The sequence below is a fragment of the Montipora foliosa genome, chromosome 9 (assembly GCF_036669935.1).
Source record: "Montipora foliosa isolate CH-2021 chromosome 9, ASM3666993v2, whole genome shotgun sequence".
NCBI classification, from domain to species: domain Eukaryota; kingdom Metazoa; phylum Cnidaria; class Anthozoa; order Scleractinia; family Acroporidae; genus Montipora; species Montipora foliosa.
The window spans coordinates 23,357,645-23,375,144 of NC_090877.1; the positions used below are offsets into that span (position 1 = coordinate 23,357,645).

Sequence of the window (17,500 nt, forward strand, 5' to 3'; positions counted from 1 at the left end):
AATTTACAAGTGTATAGCCATTGTTTTAGAGTCTGAGAACAATAGCCACACTTGTAAATTACACGTGTAAAAGTTTTATTAAATTGACCCCTGGTTGTGATCATTGTTATTTAAGGTTTTCCCTATTATGGTGGCCAGATATCAGGGATACCGTAAAAACACCAGCGTATAAGCTGCACTTTCTTTCCCTAAATAATAGCTCTAAATTGGAGGTGTGGCTTACACTGTATCCCTGAAAACATCTAAAGAAAGGTATAGCAAATTCTACAATAACGCTCTCCAAAGACACAACCGAAATCCCATGTTCTTAAACAGTGGCTTGTCTTTCCAGAAGTCAGTGTGCAAAGAAAGTCATGTCCACTAGCCTGGGGCTGGTGGATTTTGCAATCAGGCCAGTGGATTCTGACTGTTGCTAGCCCGACAGGCAAGTGAAGTGTTCTTTGGAAAGTTGGCCGGCTCTTGGCCGGCACTTGGCCGAAAGATGGCTGACTGCATGTCAGTCGAAAGTGGACCGACACTCAGTCAACAGTCAACCAACTGTCACCCGACCATTGACCAACTGTCGGTGGACGTGAGCTGTTCTTCACTTTTATCAAAATTTTAATTCCCAAAGAACACTTCACTTGTCCATTACTGACACCACCTTTGTTATTACAGTAAAAAATAGAATGTGGACCACCACAGCTGATACACTTGAGAATGTGCTCACACATTTTGCTTCTCAAACTAACTTGACAATGACATCTACGGCTTTTATACTCTCACGTCAATCAAATTAACAACACACATGATTGGTTGCATTGTGTTGTTGTTCATTGGTCAAAATATTCAACCATTAATACATTAATCAATAACTAACATTTGCATATGAATACTTCCCAATACAATAAGCAATTTTTCATTGGAATCACCATAAATTATAGTGACACAACCGAAATCCCATGTTCTTAAACAGTGGCTTGTCTTTCCAGAAGTCAGTGTGCAAAGAAAGTCATGTCCACTAGCCTGGGGCTGGTGGATTTTGCAATCAGGCCAGTGGAGCCTGACTGTTGCTAGCCCGACAGGCAAGTGAAGTGTTCTTTGGAAAGTTGGCCGGCACTTGGCTGGCACTTGGCCGAAAGATGGCTGACTGCATGTCAGTCGAAAGTGGACCGACAGTCAGTCAACAGTCAACCAACTGTCACCCGACCATTGACCAACTGTCGGTGGACGTGAGCTGTTCTTCACTTTTATCAAAATTTTAATTCCCAAAGAACACTTCACTTGTCCATTACTGACACCACCTTTGTTATTACAGTAAAAAATAGAATGTGGACCACCACAGCTGATACACTTGAGAATGTGCTCACACATTTTGCTTCTCAAACTAACTTGACAATGACATCTACGGCTTTTATACTCTCACGTCAATCAAATTAACAACACACATGATTGGTTGCATTGTGTTGTTGTTCATTGGTCAAAATATTCAACCATTAATACATTAATCAGGGGTTTCAATAAGCACCGACGGCCGACGAAAAGCGTCGGCTGCATCGCTCAGAGAAGTCGGCTACTTTTTACCCTACATTGAATTAATTGAAAGATTCCTTCAAACCTGAAATAAAATTCATTTTTGATCGACTTGAATGTACCTTTTTTAACCTCAATTTCAAAATAATTATCAGATTAGATATTGCCATCTTTGAGCTACAGTGCACGGCTATAACTTTTTTCCGCATTTTTGCCTAGACCAACCGTCACATTTTTTTACGTAATTCAATTACGTTTAGTTACTTCCCCAAACATATCAAGACGTTTCATGTAAAACAGGTCGTTATTGAGTAATCGTTGCATCAAGACTTGTTTTCCAAAAACAGTAAATTTTTCGTTAGTTTCATCCGTTAAGCCTTTTCGTTTGTTCAGATTAAAATGACATATTCTTATCGTTCGACAGAACCGATTTCTCATGTTGAGAAATGTTGAAATTCGCGCTTGAAAAAACGCGCAAAAAAGGTTTGCCGTTCCCGGCAGCTTGAAATTGGTAGTAATGATGACTTGAAGTTGTCGAACATCATATAACGTTAAAAATCGTTAATTTTCCTTTTGAAATGGTTTTCCAAATCTTCCTTCACTGGAAATTATCAAAAGAATGCGCTTAATTGCACACTCAGTGTCTCTGTTGATTAGAAATCTTCCTTCATCTTCAGTGCTGGAAATCACATTTCAGAGCTTCCAGATTTTACAATCGTCTGGGGGAGCATGCCCCCAGACCCCCCTAGACGAAGGGGCCTAACGGCCCCTTCTTGATACAGTCGGCTACTAGACTAAAACCAGCTGCCTACTTCAAATTTAATTGAAACCCCTGATTAATCAATAACTAACATTTGCATATGAATACTTCCCAATACAATAAGCAATTTTTCATTGGAATCACCATAAATTACAGAGTTACTTATAATAACTTGATCCAGAGTTACGTGTACCATACTATTTTTACGTTTTTGGTGTATCCTTCATTTAGCAGCGCACATGCAATCAATTATCATGTAAACAAGTTCATAAAGAATACATAATTCAGAAATACTAGGTTTCATTTATTTGTTTCACTAGGTCACTAGAAAATTTCACCTTGTTCGAGAGTAATACTACAATTTTCTGTAAGTGATAAATGATCCGTCTGTTGGCTTGATCCAAAATGAATAGCACGTCTTGCAATTGGAGAAAATTATTTAAGGAACTCATTTTTAGGAACTTTCAGTAAGATGCAGTACAGTGATACTCCTCAATGTAGTAATCTTATGCTTAAAGTGCCACTATGGTCAAATTTTTACCTCTTGATTTCTTAGGTGTATCACAAATAATTCTACGAAAGAATGAAAATGCCGTTTTACCGTTTGCAAACACCTGCATTAGTTCCAGAGATATTTAAGTTTGAAAAATGTGTAAAATATGCAAATGAGATGACTGATGATGTCATACACTAAACCCAATAATTATTATTACATCAAGTATGTAAATAGAGCTATCTTCGCCAATTTGCAGCGCAGACTGTTGAAACTTGGTAGGCTAATAGTTCTACAGAAAACACACCTACGGCTATAAAACATTGTGTTCCCATGGAAACTCACTCTTTTCCAGTCCCCACCCACTTAATTTCAATATGTAAGTGATTTTCAGCTCGAAAAACGTTAAACAAGGCCACAAACTCAAGCTAACATAATTTATTTATATGAATATGCTTGTTGGATCATGTAGATGAGGCACTATTTGCAAATATGAAAATAGAACGCTAAAGGTGGCCAGAAATGCCTTTAATATTGGAGAGGTCTAGAACCCAGTATGTTGCCATGGTAATGAAACTGTTAGGCTCAAATTGTGGAGCACATTTAGTAGAATCTTACTGCAAAAAATCAAACATTTCTGATGAAAATTGGCTGAGATATCCTTTTTCATCATATTTGATCAAAATTTGGCTGAGTGTATGACGTCATCACTTGGCTAATTTGCATATGTAAAAAACCTGAATATCTCTGGAACAAAAAGATATTTGAAAATAGTAAAGAGCATTTTTCTTCTCATGCAGGCTACTTATTTATGTCTTAAAATGGCTTTGATAGAAAAGATGCGATTTTCATCATAGTGGCACTTTAATTGTTGCAACTCACCAGGGTGGTTGCAAGGACAGTGTGCATGTAAATCTGAGATTTATTTAAGCAAACAGATGTTAATATGCTGTAAAAACCATCATTATTACCATTATTATTATTATTATTATTATTATTATTATTATTATTATTATTATTATTATTATTATTATTATTATTATTATTATTATGTGCAACAGTTATTACACGTACATTGTGTTTTAGGCATTGTCTGAGACTAGCACTAAACCTCTTTTGGAGTGACTAAAATTAATAGATTAAATATTATATAGATACTGAAGAAATACTAAGATTTCCCTTTTTTCTAACAAATCATAATTACCTTCAGTGTGCACAGTGAAGATATTTTTATCTTCCACAGGTCAGGAAAAAGGTGTTGTCAAGGTAAATAACACAATCAGCTAATTAAAAGCCAACCTACTCTTCCTGGTACTTTTGTGCTGTACATGTAACATGTTTTTATGACTTAATTTGACATTATCAAGCTTTCTTTTCATTCCTTTCATGAAGAATTTCATGTTACACAGTAGTTTTAGCAGTTGAAGACGGTCCACTCTTTCGCATTTCAAAAATGAATAAAACAAGTTGTTTTTAATCTGGACATATTTCATCATGATCAGTATCTACATAATTAACAGAAATTGACTGTTAGATTGAAAAGTTCTCTTCCCAAATTTAAGAAACATATACAGACTATTTTCCCAATCCCATAATGCAATACATTTTAGGGGGTTCTTTACATAAAAACTAGTTTACCTAAATGGTAGAAATGCTGCCAAGGGGAAGGGAGATGTTCGATTACGCTTGCGGTAATTTTAATTAACGACAGTTCGTGCTTTGAATTGAAAAGAGGTTTTCATATGTGGACCCCCAATTGGACCACCTTCTGGACCCCACTCAAGAGAGAAAAGAAAACAATAGATGGTTTTCACAGTGACGTCATCAAATTCAAAAATCAAAATTGCAAGGCCTTCTGAATGTTAAGCTGAAGGAGGTTGAAGATGACCTACATAGAAATAAATCTTTTTGCAAGCTTCCACCCGTACGAAAATTCTGGGCGAGACGCGGGCGAGATTCGGGCCATAAAAAGTCTCGCTGATGAGCGATAAAGAGCCTGACGATAATCAGCCTGACAGGAGCGATAAAAATTGAACGATAAATGAGCGAGAATGGAGCGGGACATTTGTACTACTCTGACATTTGGACGATATTCTGAGCGATAAACGGGCGAGATTCAGGTCCATAAAAAAACAAAAATCACGCTAATGAACAATACATTTTTATGGGCGTGACGTAAGTTTATGGCTTATAATTTCGGGTGTTACAAAAACTAAGACCTAAGACCTGGTCTTAGCTTTCGTAGTCCCGCTCTTAGTTTTCGTACGAAAACTAAGACCCTTTGTTAATAGCGGTAATTACGGCAAAGAAACCCGGGAAAACTTACCGCTACTCAGAGATTTGGGCGCTGTATGTTGTTTCCTCACACGATTAAGTTTAAACAGACACAACGCCATGAGAAGCTTGAATGTTGTGCGACCTTGCGCGACAGAAAAAAAAGTGGCATTTATTGGCACGGAAACTAAAGATAGGGTCTTTCGGAGAACGAGAAACTCCGTCTGTTAACCCTTTGGTTATAGCAAGAGTCCATGTTTTGGTTGTAACCACTAAAAATGTGATACACGCATTCTTCTCTGTCAGCACACATCTTCCAGTTTCAAAACAAGTCCACAATTTAGCCGTAAGTCACGCAAACAGTAAACGGATGCCCGTAGATGGTCAATTTTATTATGATGCCTGATAGGGGACTGAATAGTTTTACATGTAAGACATAAGTGATTTTCTGTACAAGTTTCTCCGTATTTATCTGACTCACAAGCTTATTTCTCAGCTTATTACAATGAGGATATGAAGTATCATCTGTCATGGGGTGAGGGTACATCGCGCTATCCTGGTACTTTGACGCATTATTTATAAGAAACATTGAAATCAGTATAAACAGAAACAAAATAGGCTATAATTGAAACTATGCCTACTTTAATAGTGCCATTATAAATTATAAACTAGAAAATCCCCTGCCTGCCACTCCCCCCACCCCCATAGACAGTACCACTGTTTTTTGTTTGCGTGACTTACGGCGACATTGTGGACTTGTTTTGATACTGGAAGCAAAATAACAAATGTGTATCGACAAAATAATTCTTGTATCACATTTTTAGTGGTTACAACCAAAGGGTTAACAGACTGAGTTTATCCTTATTCGAAAGATACTATCTTTAGTTTCCGTGCCAATAAGTAAGCGAACGATTCTCGACCGAGACCAACTGCAGTAAACATCTGAAACATGACCCTTGTCATCATTGCGTGGACAGTCATGTAAGACAGAAACATGTTTCAGTTTAAGGTAACTTAAATAAAAAGAATGTACCAGCTTTTAGCATAGAACAAAATGCGACTGAAGTCATTCCAAGTGTCCATAATAAGGTAGGCATGTTAGTAGCCAGGTTTCCACAGTGATCTGTGATCAGATAGCGAGGTCGTTTCTAGTTTCTCATTTATTTTAAATCTTCATACATTGCTTAAAATCTATTTCATAAAAGAGAAAATTGTTTCCAGCAATATTAATTAGAGCAAATAAATGCTGTTTTGATCTGGTTGATTACTGTCCTAAATGGGAAGAAAAAGCTTTGCATCTGTGTAGAGATTCAGATGGTTGGTGAAATGCACAGTTACGTTAAACTGAAACGCGCGCCAAAAGCGGTTACAAATATTTAATTATCGATAGCCAAAACGCAAAAATTGCTCTTCCCTATTGAAGGTTTACCGTCCAGCGACAAGCAATTCCTATCATTAAAAAATTATCCTCCGTTTTGGGCAAGCAGGATAATGCTGTCTTGAGGTAGCTACATGTACATGTAGATTGCTTCTCCTGAACGTGCTAAGCTATTTGAACTTACCTCTCCGGTTGCGGGTGCATGGGTATCACGCTAAATGTATCACTTGGAAAAAATATCCAGCCATATACGTATTTTAGCTCAAAATTCAGAGCGGTAAAAAATGGTTTGCTCACCTTTTACCCGGGGACGGACTACACGTACAGAAATGCAGCAAATAATATAATACATTAGAACGACAGCCAGAGTTGAGTAACTGATTTGCATTTTTGAGTACTCCCTGATCTATTTTTATCGAATAACAAGTAGGGAGCACTTATGTATCGAATAACAAGTGAGCAGCCTGAGTTTCGCCGATAATACAGCGTGACAAATGTCTCGTTACTGCGGCGTAAATGAATACACTGGGGTTTCACTGTTTCTCGCTCACTCACGCCACACTATCGGCGATAATGGAACCAAACTAATGTCTGGCTCAGTCGCACAAGCGCGACAAAATGGTTGTCTCGCTTTGTCTCGCTCAGTTCTTGCCTTAAAAACAGCTTTATGGCCCGAATCGGGCCCGAATCTCGCTCATTCAGGCCACAAATTTTCGTACGGGCAGTTCCATGACGTCTTTCATTTCCAAAATACAGCATTTTGAATTTCCAAATTGTCACCTTTGTGTGAAACCCCGATATACATGTAAAGCTATTTGGTTGAAAAAATGTCCATCCCTATGAATCTAAGCAGTTTGAGCCTTTTAGGTACATTAGAGATGTGTTCATACATTGTACACATGTATTTTATCTCATGAGCGAAAAATAAGGGTTATCATTGCAAAGTGAACTCCAGGCGTTTTCCGTTTGCTACAGGTTGCCACATTGGTGGACCACACAGGGTCTCCATACAAAACTCTACAAAGTTGCGTGAAATGCTTCCACAAATAGCTCAAAAACAATGTTACCATTCAGTCCTGAGAATTGGAGAGGTGGTTGAAAGATTTGTTTCCTACAGCATTTAAAGTTCTTGGCCTTTTTCACTGAACAATTTCAAATTTATTTTTTTTGTTGTGTGACAGTGAAACTCTCTATAGTTTGAGGTTACAAGGAGCGAAATGAAAAACAGAGCAGGCTCTGATGATGATACCACGCATCTTAATTCCTCCATTTGCACATTCTTTGCATGTCTGACCAAAAGCCCTTGCGTTTTGAAGAGACTAATGTGTTCTTGTCCTGATTACAGAGCTGCCTCAGCCACTACCTCACTCACTGCTACAGCAACAATACAAATTATTTACTCTTGGGAGTGTATCACACTTCAGTGAACTGGATATCCATTGTTGTAATGCAAATAACACCCAACAAAAACGTAGATTTCTGTGCAGCCTCCTATGGCGGCCCAATCTGGTCATGCAAAATTGTATTAAAATGAAAGGCTGAACTTATTTCATTTTAGTTGACCATAACAACTTATTTACTTATGGTGCAATATTCTAACCACCCTGCTAGCTGAGCCTTTCTTTTGCTTGCTTGATTTTGGCGTTCTGGAGAAAGACTCTGCATGAATCGAGTATTAAAGATCTTTATTGAGTATGTGCTGCGTGTTGCCAGGATACTGTCTTGAACGCAAACCTAATATGCCAGATCTTGCCACCATCTTGGTTTTCAAGATACAGTGGGCTCAATTATAACCATCAGTTTTATCACTGAATGGATGCTCACAGTCTGGAAAAACCAGTTGGATGAGAGAAAACAGGATGGACTAGTCCACAAGTTCAGGCTGCAGCGGCTTCAAAGAGTTGACGCGATTCAGTCAGAGCCTCCTTTTCTCCTCGTCAGTAAAGAAAACGACAAAAGGAGGCTCTGCTCGCCGGGGCGTATTTGAACATGTACAAACAACTTTAGTTTTACTGAGGATTAATTTTGGGACTGAATTACTTTTTTGTATTTCAATCAATCTTTGCATGTGAATTTAGTTTAGCCTCAGAAGTCAATCTATTTTGAAATGTGACTTCTTTAGAATCAATAAATTCTTGTTAACATGAAATATAGTTTTTATTTAGGAATTCTTTTAGTAAAATATATATTTTTGAAATGACAATTTATTTTAACCAGAGTGAATTTATTTTGATAAGAATTATTTTTAGTTCCATGATGCATTGAGCAGCGCCAGTTTCCTTGGCCCCGTGATTTTTCCCGCCACATTTCAAAGATGGAGTCAATGGAGGATTCTCTTTGTAATTGAATCACGATTGCCGATATAGCAAGAAACACCATTGGGCAAATCGACAGAATAGCAAAACTTGTCCGTGTAAACAAGTCTTCTTCTATTTCGACAGCAGGGAGTAGTGTTCAATCCCCTTCAAGCGCAAATTCTCTTCCAAGCAGGAGTGTTCTCAGTCGACCACCACTGCCTCAGGTCATCAATTCAAGAGATTGAAATGCATTGAGTGAGCTAGCTGAGAAGATTTCCGACTCTCATCTCTTGCAGTAATGGACTTTCCCTGGCTGCATCTTGCAGCAGTGGTAGAAGGAGCGGACACGTTGGCCGTCCTAGTCGATTTTGTGTTATCAAGGACATAATTATTGTGGGAGCGCAAGACGAGAAAACGCCACTGGGATGTTGGGATAAGTTGAGACTTGAGAGCCAAAACCGCATAATCTCGGAATTTGCATTCGATAAACGGTGGAAGAAAAATACTATGTATAATAAGTTAAAGAAGAACGGTGGTGGAATGCTGGTAAAGCCAATCTTAGCCTCTGGGGTGAAAATTAATCGCAACATCCTGCTGACTCAGATCTACCGCTTCAGCAGGTGCTGTTTATGTGCGACTGTTGGCCGACGATCTTGACAGCATTGATGATTCTGTACTAGAAACCAGTGCATTTCAGATTGATATTACTGTCAGTAATGCAGGAAACATGGAGGAAACAGTTATTGATTCGTCAGTTGATGCAGTGATTATTGAAGTTGATCGTGGTACAGAAGTCAGGGACAAAAAAATCAGTGATGTTGCACAAGAAATTGTAAAAGAATGTGAACACTGCCAAAATACATCAGAAATCCTCAAGTGTGCTCAAGAAAAAATCCTTACTGGCAGGCAATTAGACATAACAGATCCAGACAGTGAGATCTCTGGAGAAACTAACTTTATATTGGTTGATAGAGAAAACTTGCTTGATACTGGTTTGGATGAGATATCAGCCTTGGTGAACTGCCACTTACCTATTGAGGTTAATTTTGCCGGAGAGTCAGCTCGTTACTTATATGGAGGTTCTTGAAAGGAATTTTTTCGCCTCATGCTAATTGAAATTAAAAAAAAATACTTTGATGGAGGTCTCTGTGAAGATTTGGCTGAGACGTAGATGGCAGTTGTTGTTCTCATGGGTCTCAGTGTCCTTCAAAATGCCAAAATACCACAGTTTATCCAGGAAGACGTAATTGCTCAATACTGTTCAAGGAGTGGCATCATCACTATGTATTCAAAATCTCCAGAAAGGTTTAAGCAAAGTGGGTATTTTTCAGCTGATTGTGAGCCTACCTCCATTTCTCTATTTGTTCAGACCATCAGTTGCAAGTGGTCTCAATGTCAAGAAGCTGATGCATTTGTTAACTTCTGTCTGATAAGGAAGGATCAAATTCCTGCAGGAACCAGAGGCATGTTTACAATGCATTTCTAAGGTACATTAGGGAAGTCTATGCCGGACGGAGGGTTGCTGGTTTAACAACAATCATTACTCTAGGCCACATCTTACAGTTTGCTTGTGGCACTGATGAGGAGCCAGTCCTTGGCTTTAACAGGTCTCGTGACATTCACTTTGTTAAATTTCTAGCAGGCTTTGTACCGACAGCAAACACACGTGTAAATGTCCTCAACCCGACGTACCCAAATGCGACCGATAGCCTTCCTGCAGATGATGCCTTTTTCAACATTTATGACAATGCCTTTAGTAGTTCATATTTTGGATTAGTCTGAACTTTTGAACTTTTCTGATTCTGAAAGGTAATTTCTATTAATTTTTTGAAGGTAGAGCATTCATGATTTATGCCTGTGGTGGGGGAAGAAGGGGCTAGCAAAATTTATGGTAAATCAGTAAAAGTCCTCTGTTTACGTAGTTACTAAAACAAGGAATGACCTACAATGAGCTAAAATGATCCACAATGAGCTACATGTACAATGATTGACATTGACCAACAATGAGGTACATTATAACCTAAACTTAGCTAGTGACCTGTAATGAGCTAAAATAAAAGATAATTTGCAGCTCTGAGGGCACTGCAGCATGTTCACAGTACAAAGGTTAAAAACATTCCACTCTGTGCTTTGAACCAATCAAAACCTTGTTGCTGAGCAAGTTGAAAATTTTCATTGTGCACTCTGAACCAATCAAAACATTGTGGGAAGAATAACTTATTTATAACCTTCTCTTTATTATTTCCTGCTCTAATTAAGACAGGTACAATGTATTCTATTTGTTCCCTGCTTATATCTAAAGCAGGTCTTCCGGGACCATCCCTTCATTATGTTGCACACATTGAGTAGAATATGATTAGGTTGTTTTGTTGGTAAGAACAGTTTCTTTCAAGACAATATATGAATGTGGACACTGAATATTTCTCGACAGCTGAGTTAAGCTCTCAATTACAGGGTTATTGGCATGCGCTGGATGGGATACATGTACGTACTCTGCCATAAGAGTCAAAGTTGCGTACGCTTCCTCCAATCACCAAAATGTTTGCTCAATCAACTCTTCTGTCCATGCGGTCTCTTGTGCAGAAAGGAAAACACTTATAACTATTCCTTTTAAGTTCTACATAAAAGGCTGACAGGATCTCTGGTTTCTCTCCCAGTAAACATGTCGCCGCGGCACATCAGTTTCCCAACAAAATATTTAAGTTGGTTTCAAAAATTAGGATGAAAAGTTCTATGGAGGGGATATCACAAGAAGATGGAAGAAATCTCACTAGCGTGATTCAATTACGAAGAGAATCCTCTACTGACTCCATCATGAACGTGGCTGGAAAAATCACGGGGCTAAGGAAACTGGTGCAGAGCAATGCATCATGGAACTGAAAATAAATTCTTATCAAAATAAATTCACACTGGTTAAAAGATATTGTCATTTAAAAAATATATATTTTACTGGAAAAAATTCATAAATAAAAACTACATTTTATGTTAACAAGAAATTATTGATTTAAAAAAAATCACATTTCAAAATAAGTTGATTCGCAAATATTGACTTTTGCGGTTAAAATAAACTCATGTGCAAAAATTGATTGAAAAGCAAAAAAAAATTCAGTCCCAAATTTAACCTTTAGCAAACACAAAATTGTTTTTACATGTACATGTTCGAATATTGCACCCTATAAGTAAATAAGTTGCTATGGTCAACCAAAATGAAATAAGTACAGCCTTTTGCTTTAAATACAATTTTGACCAAATCCGACCTCCATACTGCCTCAGGTATAGCATAACACAATAAGGTGACTAAAAATCTTAAATTGCAGAAAATCATGTGTAAGACAAGGAGGTGACAGAAAATCAAGTGTGAATTCTTGTAACACATGTACGATAAATCATAAAATTTATAATTTTCACAATTGCATTCAATCCTGGACATAAGTGAGTATAAACACATCTCCTAATATACTTGAAACCTTTAAACTACAGAGAATCATAATAAGATATTTTCTTTCAATCAAAACAGATTTCAGTATTTGATGTCACACAAGTGACAACTCAAAAATTCAAAATGCTGTATTTTCAAAACCAAAAACGTTACAGAACTTGCAATTAACTTGTAAAAAGATATTTATTTCCACCTGACACCTTCAACCTTGCATAGATAAAAATCCAGAAGTTCTCACAGGTTTGATTTTACAATTTGTTCGATGTCACTGTGAAAATCATCTATAATTTCTAGGTTAGTTTTAGAATTTAAACAAGTTGAAAGAAATTTAAACCACAACACAAGCACACTTTCGCTATTATAAAAATGGCAAATAAATAAGGGGGTTAATTAACTTGAGGCATTTTTGCTCAGTCATTCCTTTACTTTTCAAATCCCTTGCTTCTATTATCATTGAAATACTGTAATGTGGCAGCAGCTCTGGTTTTCAGTAATTAAGGATAATATTTCACAGCCAATGACAAGGCAAAAGCAATGCTATCATTATAGTTATTTACAATGTACTTGCACAGATTTTCCAATTAGCTGAACTCAACCTCCATGTATTTCACTTTAATTTCAATTTGATTATTTGATAGCATGCCCCTGGCATGTGCATGCAGCTGGTTTAAGTCTAGTAGCCGACTGCATCATCCTGGCACGGCCCCTTCATGTAGGGGGATCTGGGAGCATGCTCCTGCAGAAAATTTTGAAATCTGGAAGCTCTGAACTGCAATTTCCAGCGTCCTGGGTGACAATTTGAGTACAAAGTTAAAGGAAGATTTCTTATCAACAGCGACACTGGGTGTGCAGTTACGCACATTTTTTTTGATAATTTCCAGCGAAGAAAGATTTGGAAAACAATTTCAAAAGGAAAATTAACGATTTAAACGTTGTATGACGCTTCGCCAACTTCATGTCATCATTACTATCAATTTAAAGCTGCCGTGAACAGCAAACATTTTTGCGCGTTTTTTCAAGCGCGAATTGAAATATTTTGGTTTGTCAAGACAAACCGCAATACCATATTTACTCGAATAAGCGCTGCACCGCCAATGCGGCGCTTATTCGAGGAATTTCGTATAACCAGGAAAAACACTATAATAATTGTTCCACAACGACAAAGGAGTTCGCTCTCACCACTGATATTTTTGCTCTCGTTATTATGAAACTCTCGGTTTTTTTTCACCGTGTGAATTTGCCTCGTAATCCTAGCTAGATTTACTATCAGTTTAGTATCAGTCCATAGGAAAATTAACAGTTACATGTAGAAAGTGTACCGTTAAATAAAAATATAGAAAAAGTAAATTTGTCTGGTACAATGTTTAAATAAGCGCCGCCCTCGAATAAACGCCGCACTTGTGGCGTGAAAAATTAAATAAGCGCCAAGGCACTTATTTGAGTAAATATGGTAATTTTGTTCGGTCAACAAGAGAAATCAATTCAGTCGAACGATAAGAATATGTCATTTTAATCTGAGCGAACAAAAAGGCTTAACCAATGAAACTAATAGAAGCATTTACTGTTTTGGTGGAAAACCTGTTTTTATGCAACGATTACTCAATAACAACCTGTTTTGCATAAAACGTCTGGATAATTATGTTTGCGGACGTAACTGAACGTAATTGAATTACATCAAAAATGCAACGGTTGGTCTTGGTAAAAATGCTGTTCATTGTAGCTCTAAGATGGAAGTATCAAATCTGATAATTATTTTGAAATTGAGGTTTAAAAAAAGTACAGCTAAGTCCATCAAAAATGAATTTTACTTTAGGTTTGAAGGAATCCTTCAATTAATTTAATTTAGGGGGAAAAATAGCCGACTACTCTGAGCGAAGTACATGTAGGCGACGTTTTTGGTCAGCCGTCGGTTCTTTTTGAAACCCCTGTAAAATTAATAACATTGTTAACAAAAAACAAAAATGAACTGTCTCTAAGGAACAATAATATTCCACTTCAAGTTTGAGTTAAAAACCAAGATCTGCTAACCATTCCCACCACCTACATTGTAAACTACATCCCCAAAAGGACAAAAATTTTATTTTGATCAATAAAGTGTTTACTTGCACTAATATGTACATGTACCTTCCATGTTTTCCTAGTTTGAACTTTGCACCATCATCATCATGTTTCCATTGCTTTGAAAGATTGTTTTAATGATCACCATCTTGTCAAGTCTTTTGATGATCATTTTTCTGTCAAAACAAACTTCATGTAATACATCTCAAAGCAACCATTCAAGGATCCATGACTTGCCTTGTCTGTGTCCCTAAATTTCAAGAGGTGAAAAAGTATTAATAATAGAACTTGGTACCTCATGATTAGATCTAACTTTTTCACTAATCTGAATGATCTTCCACAATATTAATCATCCCAACCTTGCTGTTAAAATTTCAGATACTTTGTGCAAATTCTTTATGCATACAGTTCATACAGGATACAGGACATATAAAATTATGCTGCAGTATTATTGTCTTGCAGTTGCCACAGGCTAGTGAAATTTCAGTTTGGCTAGTAGATTTTGAGCTTTCAGTAGCCAATGGGGCAAGTAAATATTGTGAAGCAGTGGAGTTCTGGAGCTGTGTAAATTCTTTATGCATAGAATGTACATGCATACAATTCATACAGGATACAGGACATATACTGTAACTAGCATTATTGTCTTGCAGTTTCCCGAGGTCTTAAATGGGCGATAACTCACATAATAAAGCAGTGTGCAACGAAATTGCAATTGAACTCATCAACAGATGAGCGTGGGGGAGGTGGAGGAGAGGCTGGTAAAGCCTGCCATGAGCTGCAGCTGAAAGCAGCAAGTAACCATGACAACCCTGAGGGTGGCATCCACGCAGGCACTGTCACACTGACAACCAAGTCGAAAAGTTAACCCTAAAAGCCCTGAGCTTACCCAAGGGAGGGAAGAAAGAACACGTAAACTGACAGCAACAAACCAACAAGCAAAGCAAGTTGAGTTTGATACACGAGGCAAAGGGAATTGCCCAGCCCTGCCAAATAACAATAACTGGACCAACAACACAAATGCCCACTGGCCAGCAAGGTCTTGGGTATAACTTAGCTTAAATAAATTTAACCAGATTTAAGCCTGTTCTTTTGGACCTCTATTACAATTTCTTTGCATGAGTTGTTTCCAAAATCAATCTCCTTAACTCAGCAGTTCAAATAAATTATACAGTATTTCACATACATGTACTTCCTCTATCATCCATTCACTTTTACAAGATGTACCATGAAATCCCACCTAGCCAGCTCAGAAAGGACTTGATAGCTCAGAGCAATGCAATTACCTGGTCATGGGTTTAAATCACATTCAAGTCTGGATTTTTTTTTAAGGCTTTTTCACAACTGCTTAAGTTGTTCATTTCACCACAATGATCTCTCTAACAAGTTTATCTTATCAACTCATGGATCACATATATCATACTTCATAATTATATATTCTATATCTAGCTTCACAATCATTGCAAAAAATAGTTTCTTCTACTGATGACAACAAGGAACAAGGTGGCTTTATCCCTTTTTGTCACAGCTGGTTTTCTGTGTAAGTTTTATTTACTGGGTGTTCAGGACAGCAACGCTGTATTTTTTAATTTTCAATCAAGACAGAGTATTCACGTAGGAAAATTCTGAACCAGTTGCACAACAAGGTTTCAAGCTCATGGTATATAAAAAACCAGAAGTACTACCTGGACCATGACCTCCGGCCAAATATTTTACCGTCTGGCCCTCCCACTCAGTCAATAAGTACATAGAATTAAGGTCGTTCACGTGAAAAACGCCACTTTTGAGTTGGGTTGACTTAGTACGCATTAGCAAGGCTGTTGCCTAACAGGAGCCCGGTAGCCTGGGGCTCCCAAAGAATAGCTCTGGGCGCCTTAATTTTTCACAGCAACACCTTTCACTTCATATGCTGGGCTCCTAAGTTCTCAGCGTTTAGCTCTGAGGGCCCCTTTAAAATTTTCTTAGGCAGCAGCCTTGATTAGCCTGCGTAGCTGGTGGTATAGTTGGCACGAGAGGCAAATTAACGAGCGGCAAAGCTGCGCAGAGAATGGGGAGGGGCCCTTTGAATTTTACTCGAAACCTTCGTTAAGTTTGTGCCTTAGTTGTATAAAAGTCCTTGTTGAACCCCGCAGAAAAACTGAGTATTAAAATGAAATATACACCGTTTGGTGTTTACTTGTGACTCGAGCAGCCTATGCTATAAAAGGACGTGCCACTTTTCATTAAGATATCATTCAAAAGGACAAGTTACATGTACATACGAAATTACCTCGTTCCCACTTTAATGCCCGGTTCAATTTTTATACTACGCTTTCCGATTGAGTGTGACGCACGGCAAGTTTGGTGCCCAAGTTTTATCGTTAAAACCCGTTGGAAACGTCTCGCGGTATTCCCTGGTGAAAATCCTTAAAGGATCTTTAAAGATCTTCAAAGACCTGACAAAGATCTTTAAAGATGAAGATCTTCGCAGGATCCTTGAAGGATCTTTAAAGGATCCTCAAAGATTTTCTAACATTGAGGACTCTTGGGATACCTCCTCAAGATCCTTGAGGAAATTATCAGGATCTTGCAAAAATCTTACCAAGATCCACACACAAAATCTTGGAAAGATCCTCAAAGAGTGACTGAGAATCTTACAAGGATCTTAGAAGGATCCTTGAAAGGTTCTTAATAAAATCTGACAAGATCCTTAAAGATCATACTAGGATCTTTCGAGGATCTTTGAAGGATCTTGGCTAAGATTTTTAAGGATCTTCAAGGTAGGATCCTTGAGGATTCGGAAAAGATCCTCAAAAAGATTTTTGAGGAGTCTTTAATTAAGGATCTTCAAACATCCTTCAAAGTTTTTCACCAGGGTTGACGTCATCGGTGTTGGGCTACCTCAAGTTCCCACTAAAATGTATGAATGTTTAGTCAAGTTACTTCTCAGCTGGTAGTTTGAATGTCAAATTGTCAACATGCTTCAGTTGAAAGTCTTTTACAACGTCTCTTTTCCCGAGGGGGAAAGATGCAAGGATACTTTTACGGATCAAAACACTCAATCTTTTGAAGAACTTATACAAGTAGTGCGAGGTAAAAATCGAATGCTTGAGATTCATCCCCGACTCCGAACTTCGAGTGTAGTATGTCGACGACAAAAACACCTTGATTAGTCTACGTGCCAATGACTCATTTATGGACGCTTTACGATGTGCTGTTACAGTACCAGGAGCGACTTTTCACCGCTTGACAGGGCTCGAAATTGCGACCAATACGGTTGCATTTGCGACTAAATTTTTCCCTTTGCGACTAA

At 37.8% G+C, this 17,500-nt stretch overlaps 1 protein-coding gene across 5 annotated transcripts in view; it reads right to left on the reverse strand.

Annotated features, from left to right (window-relative positions):
* The window catches only part of LOC137969650 (NLR family CARD domain-containing protein 3-like), a 54,199-nt gene that overhangs the window by 32,054 nt on the left and 4,645 nt on the right, over positions 1-17,500 (reverse strand). For 3 of the 5 annotated variants that reach the window (XM_068815980.1, XM_068815979.1, XM_068815981.1), the window contains one exon: positions 14,278-14,461. In XM_068815980.1, the coding sequence (XP_068672081.1) occupies positions 14,278-14,284 (7 nt within the window). In that variant the 5' untranslated portion in view covers positions 14,285-14,461. Of the gene's footprint in view, positions 1-5,091; positions 5,329-6,714; positions 6,786-14,277; positions 14,462-17,500 lie in introns of those variants that run through there. The other 2 variants (XM_068815978.1, XM_068815977.1) reach the window with 2 other exon arrangements.